At 37.1% G+C, this 13,865-nt stretch overlaps 1 protein-coding gene across 1 annotated transcript in view; it reads left to right on the top strand.

The window, feature by feature from the left end:
• The window catches only part of ipmkb (inositol polyphosphate multikinase b), a 36,155-nt gene that overhangs the window by 7,714 nt on the left and 14,576 nt on the right, over positions 1-13,865 (top strand). The window contains 3 exon segments of the mRNA NM_001080064.1: positions 54-139; positions 3,341-3,437; positions 3,518-3,690. Coding sequence (NP_001073533.1) covers positions 54-139; positions 3,341-3,437; positions 3,518-3,690 — 356 coding nt within the window.

The following is a 13,865-nucleotide window of genomic DNA, read 5'->3' as shown; positions in this document are numbered from 1 at the left end:
GAGTTTTATAAATGGCAATGAAATCATGATGATAGTATTTTTTTCAATCTCAGGTATCTTGCAACATCCTGATGGTACGGTTCTGAAACAGCTGCAGCCTCCTCCAAGAGGACCCAGAGAGATGCAGTTCTACAGCATGGTGAGATCATATAGAAAAGTATAGAGTTAAAACTAAATATGCAACAGGAGCTTGTAACTGTAGAGTACACCATACAGAAAAACACATTATGTATAATAACAGTGACACAAGAAGTTACTGAACTACTGGAATTTGATTAATAATCATAACTGGCTTTTTTATTATCACTGCTTAAAGACGCCTCTTGTATGGGCAATAGAGTCTCATGCATTGCTCGAGTTTGAGTTTTAATTGAAAATTAACAGTCTAAAAATCTTGATTGTTCTGCGGGTCTCTATTCTATGCACTCTGATCTTTAGTTTTTGTGTTCTATTGGGTTTAGGTCAGGCGATTGGGGTGGCCATTCCAGCAGTTATTATCTTTTCTGAAAGTAGCTGTGAGAGTGAGGGTTTCCTTGGCTGTGTTTACATGGACATCAGTAATCTAATTATTTGCCTTTATCTGAATAAGACAATAAGTGGTTAAGGTATTTGCATGAGTTGCTTTTTGAATGTTCCTTATTTTCAATTGGGTTCAGGTCAGGGGATTGGCCAGGCCATTCCTGCAGCTTTATTATATTTTCTGATGCTGCTTTCACATCAGATGTGGAAGAAGCGTCAAGCCCGAGTGGTTTAGATGTTAATGAATGCAAAAGTGCGAATAGACATCCTGCGGCGTGATGTGCGTGAATAAGGCAACGCGAATGACGCAGGTCGTGCAAATGAAGTGGCGCGAGTTGCTTAGTGCGTTTCGCGTGAATCGCTCTTGTTCGAAAATCTGAACTTCAGCATACATTCGCGCCACGTTAACCAATCAGGAGCTTTCTCTTGTAGGGGCGTGCTTATGACGTAGTGCCTGTTGTTAGTGTCCTGGGGGGGAAATCCTCCTGCCGACACCGGACAACAGTTGATCAAACTGGGCTCGGTTCAGTTAGAAACACTGCTGAAAACTTCCAAACTTCCAAAACTTTAGGCATTAAGTTTTTGGATGAGTTGAACTCACAGAGCTGGGTGCATCTTTGAAAGGATCTAGTGGACTCAGACACTGCTCCAAATGAATCAACGCTGTTTTTCAGCCTTCATTATGCACAAACACAACTATTCTCTCAATAAAATCCATGTTAGCCATTTAGCAACAAAGCTACAGTCACAAGGCAGACAGAAGCCCTGCCCATCACAAAAATCCCCGTCTGTTGTGAAGTGAGTTTGACACGCGAATGAAGCTGATTTTGATGCGTGAATGAAGCGAGTAAACTCAATGTTCTGGCGTCTATTTATGCGAGAATTTCATGGTTTATCCATGCATTCTGCGTCTGGTGTGAACACAGCGTAAAATTAATTGAGAGTTTCCTTTGTTGTATTTGGGGTCAGTGACTGTTTACATGGACATCGGTAATCTTAATTGTTTGCCGTAATCTGAATAAGACAATAAAATGATTAAGATGTTTACATGAGTTGCTTTTTAAATGTCCCTTATTTTCTATTGGGTTTAGTTCAGGGGATTGCTCGGGCCATTCCAGCAGTTTTATTATCTTTTCTGAAAATAGTTGAGAGTTTCCTTGGCTGTGTTTGGGGTCAGTGACTGTGTTTACAAGGACATCAGTAATCTAATTATTTACCTCAATCAATTTATTGTCTTATTCTGATTAAGGTGTTTACATAAGTTGCTTTTTGAATGTTCCTTATTTTCTATTGGCTGTTTAAGGTCAGTGATTGTGTTTACATGGACATCAGTAATCTAATTATTTGCCTTAATCTGAATAAAAAAATAGTATGATTACGGTGTTTACATAAGTTGCTTTTTGAATGTTCCTTGTTTTCTATTGGGTTCAGGTCAGGGTATTGGCTGGGCCATTCCAGAAGCTTTATTATCTTTTCTGAAAGTAATTGAGTTTTCTTTGGCTGCGTTTGGGGTCAGTGACTGTTTACATGGACATCAGTAATCTAATTAGTTGCTTTAATCTGAATAAGACAATAATGATTAATGTGTTTACATGAGTTGCTATTTGAATGTTCCTGTCATGTTCCCATTTTACTGTACGAGTTATTGTACATAGTTTGGCAAAAGTCATTATGTCACTATTCAGTGATAGTTTCTAGTAGGCGTTTTACGCAACAACAGTTTGTGTACGTCATTGCATCATTTGTAATTGTGGGTGTTTTCTTTTTTTTTATTTAACATCAAGTTCTACTGCAGCTAATTTCTTACACTATGCATGCAAACATGATGGCGGAGACAAATTCTCAAGCACCTCTGCCATGTCATTCACTAACTTTTCATTCATGCCCCCGTGACAAACTCAGAGGTACTTCATAATGTCCATTTTTTCCAGGGTTCTCAGCATAGTCAGCATAGTGTTTCCTGCTCACACCAAAAATGTGCTCTCTTGTTTGAAACCATTCTGATTGGTTTGTCTTCAAACGCTACAAAAATGTAACAGTACTACAAAATGGTAATAGTTTTGTTAATGTGTCTGTATTGCACTTTAATAATGCAATTAAAATGGGAATACTCCACATGTTTTAATTAGACTTTTTAGTTTGATTATGACTTCAGTTAGATTAAGGTCATCAAAACTTGCTGTTTGCAAAGTAGACTCTTCAGGGTATTGTCTTAATCGTATTAAATTGGTGTTCATGTAAACAAACTCGCTGTCTTGCTGAAACGTCCACCTTGGTTTCATAGTCCTCATCTTGTAATGAAGATCTTAGACACAACAGAAGCAGTTGGTATTCATTTACATTGACGCGGGGCAGGTGCTGAATAACCACTGAGGGATTTCAGCTGCTGTCTGGGCTTTCCATGTTTTTTTGCACCTCCCCTTTTTCATGTGTTCAATACATTTTCCTTGCGTCATTTATTACACAACTTAAATTCTAAATAATTTTTTGGTTGTATGAATGGATTATATTGGTTGTTACTGACATCTGGTGAAAATTTCAAGTCAACAGCACTTTTAAAAATACATTTTAAATACTAGATACAAGCCGATGAGTGAAAATATATCTGCACATCAAGCACTGCTGAGTAAGAAGCTAAGTTTATTAGCCAATAGCTAACGAGACACATTATGCCACCAAAGCATACAATTTGATGGCATGTGAGTGATTTCACTTGCATTTTAGAGGGTTAATGTTTACACAGTCTAACTAAAGTTTCAGTACTATTGAAATTTGCTTTTATTATTATTTATTTTTATATGTTTTGTTTGTTTAACACTAGGTGTATGCTGAAGACAGCTGTGACCCCTGTCTGGTAGACCTCCAAGCGCACCTTCCCAAATACTATGGCACATGGTCCTCCCCAGATGCCCCGACAGGTAAACAGATGAGCGGCTGGATGTAAGAAGTGAATATGTGTAGGCTATCAGTAAGCATCTCTGTTTTCTGTCCTCCCCAGACCTGTACCTTAAGCTGGAGGACGTGACGCGCAGATTTCAGAAGCCGTGCATCATGGACGTGAAGATCGGCCAGAGGAGCTACGACCCCTTCGCTTCACAGGAGAAACGCGAACAGCAGATCAGGAAATACCCGCTGATGGAGGAGATCGGCTTCTTGGTTCTGGGCATGAGGGTATGTTTATGTCTTTTAAATGGGGTATATGAACAGCTAATGATTTCAGCCAACGATAAACTTCAGGTGAAAGGTTCATGTGACTGTTATCAATTTCATACGGTATCTTTTACAACATCAATGTTGTAATGTCATTAACATACAATCAGATAAATAGACTTAACTTCATTTAGTTGTTCAAACATAAAACGAGATGAAAGCATGTAAACGCTAGAGCCATCAGGAGCAGCATGCTAGAGCAGAGACTCCATTTTAATTTACTAAGGTAAAATACATCTCGTATACATATTATGACAGGGATACTCAACTGATTTGGCCATGGGACCCACATTTTTACATCATCATCAAGCCACGAGCCAAATTTTTTGGAACTAATAATACAATTTTAGGAATTATACTTAATTTGTATTTATTTGTTAACATAAACAAGTAGTGACAGATACATCATAAGAAATTCACCAAGACTTTAAATAAACACTATTTTATTCCTCTCATTTAACAAAATGGATCAAATTATAGAAATATTACAAAGTAAAAACGACAAATAGTATTAATAATAAACTGTTCATAAAACATGTTTTCTGGTTTCTAAATGTTTTAATTTAGGTAAATTAATTAAATTTAATAAAGGTTTCATGCTCTCTTATGAGAGCACCTCACTACATATGACACTGAGGCTTTAAGTCTTTTTTGTCGTCAATATATATATCCATACTTTATATATTAGGGGTCGTACTTGCGCTTCGACTTATTTGTTCCAATAATTTAATAAATTTTCACATGTGGAACGGTTGTCGCACACACATTTCAAAATAAAAGTCCGGTATAAGCAAAATAAGTAAAAAATTTAACTCTTGTTGTTTTTTTTGACCACACACTCCGCGACCCACTGAAAATGTTCCTGCGACCCACTTTTGGGTCGCAACCCACCATTTGAGAAACACTGTTTTATGATGATGATGACACTCAAGGTCACCGTACAGGACAGCCAGAACAATCAGTTCAAATAAAAACACAATAAAAGACAACAGAATACTATACAAATTTAAAAATGCAGTCGGGTTAAAGAGAAGAAGCTGTTCTAAACAGATGTGTTTTGAGTTTGGATTTAAATTGTGAAAGAGAGTTTAAATTACGGAGATCAGGAGGAAGTGAATTCCAAAGCTGAGGAGCAGAGTGGCTGAAGGATCTGCTCCCCATGGTGACAAGGCGGACAGAGGGAACAGTGAGGTGAATGGAAGAAGAAGACCTGAGTGTTCGAGAAGGTGTGGTGATATGAACAAGATTAGCAAGGTATGGAGGAGCAAGATTGTGGATGGCTTTAAAAGAGAGAAGAAGTATTTTATAATTGGTTCTGAAAAAGACGGGAAGCCAGTGAAGCTGTTGTGGAATGGGTGTGATATGACAAATAGAGGGGTTTGATGTGATAATACTGGCTGCAGCGTTTTGTACCAGTTGTGATTTATGAAGAGTTTTACTAGGGAGGCCAAACAGAAGGAAATTACAGTAGTCTGAATGGGATCTGACTAAACTATGAACAAGAATGGCAGCTGAATAAGGTGTGAGGGAAGGACGTAAACGGTTTATATTTTGAAGGTGGAAATAAGCGGTGCAGTGAATGAAAGTGTGCTGTCGAAGATGACCCCCTGACTCTTAACCTGGGAGGGGGTGATGACAGAATCATCTGTGGGAATAGAAAAGCTATGTGATTTGTTTAAAGTGGATCGGTTACCTATAAGTAGAAGTTTGGTTTTATTGTTGTTTAATTCCGGTTCACCTCAAACGTCCTGAAATTAATGAAGGATGAAGGTGGGAGTTTGAGGTTGGGTTTGGTTGATAGGTAGAGCTGGGTGTCATCTGCGTAGCAATAAATGGATTTGGTGTTTGCGGAAAATAGAACTAAGTGAAATAAGGTAGATGATAAATAGCAGGAGACCCAAAACTGAACCCTGGGGCACACCGGTAGTGACAGGGACTGATGACAAGGTGAAGGACTTTAATTGAATGAACTGAGTGCGACCTGAGAGGTATGAATGAAAGATGATATTATAATGACATAGTGAGTAAAAATGGAATTTAATGCAGTGTTCATGTCTGGTCTGAAACAAACTTTATTTTTTAAGTCAATCAGGCAGGGAAGATTACTGATATTTATAGAAAACAGATCTTAAACTTGATGATGTTGTAACGGTGCAACAGTTCACTAGAAGCGCTTGGGCTGGCTGATTGAAAATTAAGGGGGGTTCTGTGTACGCAGTGTTTCATACATCGGATTTTTTTTCGGCATATGCACTTTTACAGCTTTGTGTGTACGCAATGTTTTAGTATGATTTCATGGGTTCGTACATGAGGCCCCTGGTGTGAACGCAGCATAACATTATTAAAGTAATTGAGAAATTGAGTAATCAAACGTAAAATAACATGGTCGTCATTGTATAGATAACTTTTGTAATATTATTTTTAATAAATAATTTAATCATGCGATGTGAACAGTGCAGGTATACACATTGCAATATTGTAATACTATATTGTTCAGCCCTAGTACAATGGATACTCAAGTTACTCACAAGTACGCTTTACTAGTTCTGCATCAATAATAGTTACTTGTTACACTTAGAAATTTAAACTATGATATTTAACACAATTTTGTTTTACAAAAGTAGGACATTTTAACCAAACTATTGTGATTATTAAAGTATTTTAAATATAAATAAATTTTAATTAATAATAATTTATAAAGTTATCAGCTTTAATTAGTTTTTGCAGCCCTGCTTTCAGTCATATTTAGTAGTGCTTTTTTCATTTTGAGGTTGTTGCCTGGTTCAAACAAGACGAACGTGTTTGAGGTGTTAGGTGCATGTTAAGAGACTTGTAAATAATGTGGTGGTCGTGTTTTCGGTGTATTGTGAAGCCGAAGTGCTGGGGTTGAGGTGTCAGATTGGCTTTATGCTGTGGAAGAATAGTGTCAGACTCACCTAACACGTTCAGAGGTGGTTCTTCCACTCTCTAGCAGCCTCTCTATTTCCTGTATGCAATCCAAACAGCTCGCCATTGTCCTCTATCCAAAGTCAAGAGGCAGTGCCTGAGGGCAAGATTTTTGTTTTTTAAAAAGGCTGCAATTACTTCACTAAAGGGAATGGAATTGTTGTGTAATGTCATAATTGAATATGAATATTTTCTTTTGTGGATTTTAAAATGTCTAGTGCAGGGGTCTCAAACTCAATTTACCTGGGGGCCGCAGGAGACAAAGTCTGGGTGAGGCTGGGCCGCATAAGGGATTTCACAAAAAAAAGTCCTCAAATGTCATTATTAACAGTTTTAATTATTTCTTCTGAACATGAAGTGTCCTGAACATTAATAGAACATTGAGTGAAGATTATGAACAGTTCTTCTGAACATGGCATCTTTTGCCTACTCCTTGCTGCAAGAGACTTGACAGCGCTTCTTCTCACAAATCTGAACCACATTTGGCTTTAGAGCGGAAGCAGTTGTGACCCTCAGTATGGCTTGAATATGATCATCAAGTCTAGACCTGTCTAGACTCACTCAAAACATCCATTCCCTCACCTAAAAAAATGGCGTATATATGTATAAATAAAACACCCCCACCCCACTCCAGTCACATCAGTCTGTGCCAGTCTGTATCTACCTATAATATATATAAGATGCAGGCTGTAGCTAGGTAGGTGGCAGGCTGCAGATAGGTAGCTAAGTGGCAGGCAGGGGCGGGAACAGCTTACCTTGGTTCTGGCCGGCGCGAGTTCCCTCCTAACACTTCCCGCCCGTCACAGCGTCTTACAAAGGGGCGGGGTGCGTGGTGACTGGCATTCCCCGCCCACCGTGTAAACAAAGGGGCGGGGAATGCCAGTGACCGCTGTGTACGGATAGAATCAGCGGAACGGGGAGCGATCTTTATTAACTGAACACCACTGTCAATATCGATAGAAAAAGATTCTGTATGTAGTTTCTGTATGAAGGCTATAGTTTTATTAAAGTGTGGCTGCTGAGTGCGTGGAACTTGCACAGCGTGCACATTAGAGCGACGTGCACATGTTATGCATGCAGCGCACATATTTTCCAGCTGCACCTAGTTGAAAACATATAAACTTTACCAAATGCTATGAGCATGTCGTGAGCGCACCGCGATTCATGCAAGTACAACTATCCAATTTACACATTTCCGTATAGCAGCAGTGAGGAGATTGTACATAAAATAGGATGTAAGGATGTGGCTTTTTGTTTGTGTTTTCTTTTCTTGTGCATCCCAGCCACTAGCACCCCATCTGAAAGATTTTTTTTGACATAAGGGGTATTATAGTCATTCAACTTCACAATTTGTAATGTTCAGTATGTATTTGACCTTACCACTTTGTAACATTTTATTCATCTTATTCATTTTATTCATTTATTCATAAGTATTTTTGTGTTTGACTGTTAAAACTATTTGCCTTAGTAATGCTGGTAAATTAAAATGAAGTGATTAAATTAAATAAAGTATTCCTAAATGGATTGTTAAAAAATATTAAATAATTATCGATGTCGAATGATATGAAACATGATATCGTGATAATGTTTTTCGCAATATCGCCCAGCCCTAACAATAAATCACTTTAAATTATTAAAACTGTAAAAATATAAGTCACTTTTTTTTTTTTAAGTTTTCAAGGATAAAAGTTGTTGAAATAAAGATTACATAATGCAATCCAAAAGCATAAATAAATGGAGAAAAATAAAAAATAAAGTGATGAATCTCAAAATATGGAAAACTGCAATTTTACCGATATTTTATATACAATGTAGTTAATAAAAATTCAACAGCCATTACTCCAGTCTTCATAATCCTAGTAGCATAATCCTTAATCGGAGGCCATATTTACGACTACATAAATGGTCTGTTCACACAAAAAAGAAATTTCTGTTAATATTAACTCGCCCACATGCCATTTTAAAACATTAAGACCTTCATTCCTCTTCAGGATTACAAATTGACATATTTTAGATGAAATCTTGGAGCTCTCTCATCCTCCATAGACGGCAAGGGTCAGGAGATGTTCAAAGTCCAGAAAAGGACGTTCAAGGAGCCTAAACATTCCATTTTACTTCAGTGGTTCAACTGTAGTCATTTGAACCTCCAGGAACACTTTTGTGAGCAAAAAATAAATCGGGTCTTGCAACATCTTGCTATTAAAGTAAGATGTGTGACACTTAAGCATTACAATGCTGGTAGTAAGCCCACACCTTGACTGAAGTAATTAATTACAGAATTTTATAACAGAAGCGTGTGACTGAGCAAGTCCAAATATGTAGACTTGCTAATTATTATTATTATTATTATTATTATTATTTAATATTTATTTTTTATTTTGCTTGAATGGTTTATTTCCTGGCAAATATGTTCAGGTGGGCATCAAGACCTCAAGAAGTGCGTCTCTGTGTGTATGTGGAACTTTCCATTACCTGATGGCACTCACTTGTAGTGTTGTAAATGTGCAGGGGGTTACATCTTTTAATTTGGTTTGCTTTGAGTAATAATAGGGCACCATGGTGTCGTATCACAGCAAGAGATCATTGGTTCGAGTCTCCAGTTTCCCCCCACAGTCCAAAGACATGCGCTATAGTTGAATTGAATAAACTAAATTGTCCGTTGTCTATGAGTGTGCGTGTGTGTGTGTATTAGTGTTTCCCAGTATTGGATTGCAGCTGGAAGGGTATCCGCTGCATAAAACATATATCGGAGTAGTTGGCAGTTTATTCAGCTGTGGCTACAAATGAATGGATGAATAATATTAATTAAAACAACAGTTCAGGCAGTTGACATTAAATGGTCTTTGCACCAATATAATGTTGACCACTTTGTGTTGCTATCAAAGTGTATGTATGTTAAATTTAATGATTTTTTTTCTTCCTTATCTCTCAATTTTGGGCCACTTAAGTTTCTGAATGCAATGCATGATGGGATGTGCTTAGCCTAAATCCATGCTTAGAGTGGATTTAGTGTGTGTGTGTCGAGGGCAGTTCTCTGCTGTGTTTTTTGTGACCTGTTACAGACTTGTGCACTTAATTTCTGTTAGCTACACATGTGCAAGCTGTTAAGTGTAGTATTTGGACAAGCTTTAAACACTTTTAGTGAATGGATTATTAAGTCATTGGCTCGATTTAGGGCTTTAGCAATCCTTTGTTTTATTTACTAATAAACAAAACCTGTTATGTTTGCCAGTAATATATCAGAATCTTTATTTAGTGTTCGTATAATATGATGACTATGAAGTGTTACAAGCTTTTTAAGCAGATATAAGTAGTTCCAAAAATCAATATATTGTCTTATCGTGCACTACTTGAAGATGACCTCAATAATTTTTGCCTCTGCAATAAATGTTTACAAATTCACAAATAATGTTAAAGCCATTTTACAATGACATTCGTCTCCTGTCCATTCAATCCCGTCTCGGTGGTCCACAGGCAATTCCTTTGTCTTCATGCTTGGTTTGTGCTTTGACATGCACTGTCAACCCTGGCACGTTATATATAGACAGGTGTATGCCATTTCAAATCATGTCCAATCAGCTGAATTGACCTCAGGTGAACTCCAATTAAGCTGCTGAAACATCTCAAGAATGATCAGTGGGAACAGAATATACCTGAGCACAATTTAGAGCTTCACGGCAAAGGCTGTGAATACTGATGTACATGTGATTTTTATCGGCTTATTTATTTTTTATAAATTTGCAACAATTTCTATAAATCTTTCACATTGTCAATATGGGGTATTGTGTGTAGAACTTTGCGGAAATAAAGGAATTTAATCAATTTTGGAATAAGGCTATAAAAAATGTGGAAAAAGTGAAGCGATATGAATACTTTCCAGATGCACTGTATATAATAAGACATTTACCTTTTTAACGTCAAACTATAGAATCTAAATAACCTTAAGAATAAGTATTTTAAAGTGTTTACAGCTATTTGCATCACATGTTATATAATCATTATATACAATCAGTGGCATAAAATGATCTCAAATGTGACAAGATTATTGGTTATTGCAACAGTTCTTGTGGCAATAAATCACACAACAAAAATTCCTTAACGTGACATATAAGATCTGTAACTCCAAAGATGTGAGTCTCAAACCCATGTTCGAAAGGTAAAACTCTCATGCTTGCATTCCTAAAACACCTTAGTCAAACGCTTTTTCAAATCTACCTCATCATTGTCTGGGCAGACGGTCAAATCATCTCCCAGATTTCTGTTATGAAAGAAAATGTCACTTTTATTATTGTAGTCACCTCCGCCAATTCTCCTTTGAAAGCAAAACGTCTTTGTTAAAGTCTTACCATTCTCTTTTGTTCTGTTTGATTTACACTGGCAAAACTGAGATATTAGCTTCTTCATCTGCATTTTGTTGTTTACGTGCAAGTTTTAATCCTTGTAGAAGATCACATCCTCTGTTCTAAAAACACTTTAAAGTACAGTACTAATGAAATCAAAATTAACTATATAGATTTTGTTAGCTCACATCGCCAGTCTTGTGGTGAACATTTCATCTGTGCATGTCATTAAGAAAAAAATAAATAAATGTTTGCTCTTGTAATCTAAAATTAAAATCTGAATGCACTTTCTGTTTTTTTTTTAGTTAAAATCTTAGATTGTGTCTGCCTGAGGTATTGGGCGTGGCTAACATACTTAACCACGCCCCTGCAATTGTCAAACAGTAATGGTGAGGAGGAGGTGTATGTTAGGTCATCATAACAAGCCACAGCCACTGTTTTCTGATTTAATATACTGTTTCTCTAGGAACTGCGTCATAATACGGGGAAAAAAAGGGTCAGAGCTTCTGGTTCTTACAGACTTCAACTATGAAGGATGTTCTATTGGGTTGTGTTGATTTGAATTCGGTGAGGAATTAATTTTATTCAATTTCGTTTAATTGAAGCAACTGTTATGGTGTGTTCACAGCAGATGTGGTACACGTGAATAAATCATGTTATTCTTGTGTAAATAGACGCGTGAACATTTTTGAGTTTACTAGCTTAATTCGGGTTTTAAATTCACTTCATTTGAACATCAAATTCACTCCACAATAGACGCAGATTCGCGCAATAGATAGGGCTTCTGTCTGCCCGGTGACTCTAGTTAAGTTGCTAAATGGCTAACATGGACTTTATTGAGAATATATCTGTGCTTTATGATCTTTAGGAAAGCTGAAAAACAGCGTAGATTAATTCGGTGCCATGTCTGAGTCCTCTGTGAGTTCATTAACTTCTCCAGAAACTGTATCTGGATAATGAAAGCTTTCAGCTGTACTTCAGACTGTGCCAAGCCCAGTTTGATGAACTGTTGTCCGTTTTGGGCTAGAGGGATAAGCTCCTGATTGGATAACGCAGCGTGAATGTTTGAAATTACGGGAGTTTTCAGGGAGAAATAAAAGGGGAGGGTGTCAGGAGATGGGTCTGAAATACAGTAGACTCCTGCGAAAAACAGCAGTGTTGGTTGGTTTGCTCGCTCATACACTCTGCATTCTGACTACTTCAATATTGTTGATAAGCCGTGGTGGGAATTTCTCTCTGTCTCACAACACAATCACAACAGACATCATCGGTCCAATCAGCGCAGATTAGCCTCATGCAAAGGAGGGGTTTGGGAACAAGTGATTCGCTAAACTATTCATATAAGCGTCGCTGGGATAATTAGGTAAAAATAAATGCATATTATAAGACAAAGTGTTTTTTGACCTATGCATATCAGCCTGTTGTTGGAGACAACACTTATGACACTTTTTTTAATGCATTATAGGGCATCTTTAAAAAAGAATGAGAATATATATATATATAATCAAATCCTGATCGGGGGGTAACGTCCCATTCCGATGAAGTCTGAAACCGCATGATCGGGCTCGATTTCCGTTCTTGTGATCGGATCTAGACATCCCTAATATTTATTTTATAGTCAAAATGATAGAAAAATGTGATTTTTTTTATTTATTTATTTTTTTATTTACCCAATTGTTACTTTCCCTGGAAATTATTTACTTTTATAATTATGTAACTCAGTTAATAAGTCAGTTACTATTTGTGAGAAGTAACTAGAACTAATGACTCTTTTAAAGAAATGTGCCCAACACTTATCAGGTAGAGAATACACTATTGTAATTGCAATGTAAATACAACAGATAAAGGGTGACACGATGGCTCAGTGGTTAGCATTGTCACCTCACAGTAAGAAGGTCACTGGTTCGAGCCCCACCTGGGTCAGTTGACGTTTTTGTGTGGAGTTTGCATGTTCTCCTCGTGTTGCCGTGGGTTGCTTCGGTTTCCCCCAGTTCAAACACATGCAGTATGGGTGAATTGAATAAACTAAATTGTCTGTAATATGTGTATGGGTGTTTTCCAGCACTGGGTTGCAGCTGGAAAGGCATCCACTGTGTAAAACATATGCTGGATAAGTTGGCAGTTCATTCCGCTGTGGCGACCCCTCATTAATAAAGGGACTAAGCCGAAGGAAAATGATAGAATAAATACCACATTAAAAGTATAGTAAAAAAATACAGATATTACTTTTTGAAACGAGATAAGGCCATTTTAAAGAAGTATAACAATATTATAGTAAAGAGAAAGACCGTAAGAAAGACAGTATAGATCAGTGGTCACCAAACTTGTTCCTGGAGGGCCGGTGTCCTGCAGATTTTAGCTCCAACCCTAATCAAACACACCTGAACAAGCTAATCAAGGTCTTACTAGGTATACTTGAAACATCCAGGCAGGTGTGTTGAGGCAAGTTGGAGCTAAACCCTGAAGGGACACCGGCCCTCCAGGACCAGGATTGGTGACCCCTGGTATAGATAAATAATAAAAAAAAAGAGAGAGATGGCACATGAATAAGACAAATAATGCAGAATATTAAATAAAGCTCATGTTTTAGAAGTTTTGACTGCCTACTCTAAAAAGGTATTTAAGTACAATTCCAATTCTCATTTAAACAATAGAAAATTTAGAATACACATTATTAATATTATTATCATTATTGATGTATTATGACAGCAAAATTGTACATATTAAAGCATAACATGCAATTATATTAGAGTTATATACAAAGAAATAATCTAATATGTTGTTAATGTTGATGTTACTTGGACACTTTCTTGTTTTATCCTTGCTGTCAATTCCTAAATGTGACTTTGC

The sequence above is a fragment of the Danio rerio genome, chromosome 12, assembly GCF_049306965.1.
Source record: "Danio rerio strain Tuebingen ecotype United States chromosome 12, GRCz12tu, whole genome shotgun sequence".
Classification (NCBI taxonomy): domain Eukaryota; kingdom Metazoa; phylum Chordata; class Actinopteri; order Cypriniformes; family Danionidae; genus Danio; species Danio rerio.
Note: the sequence above shows the minus strand (reverse complement) of the source record. Positions and strands in the feature narration are given on the sequence as shown.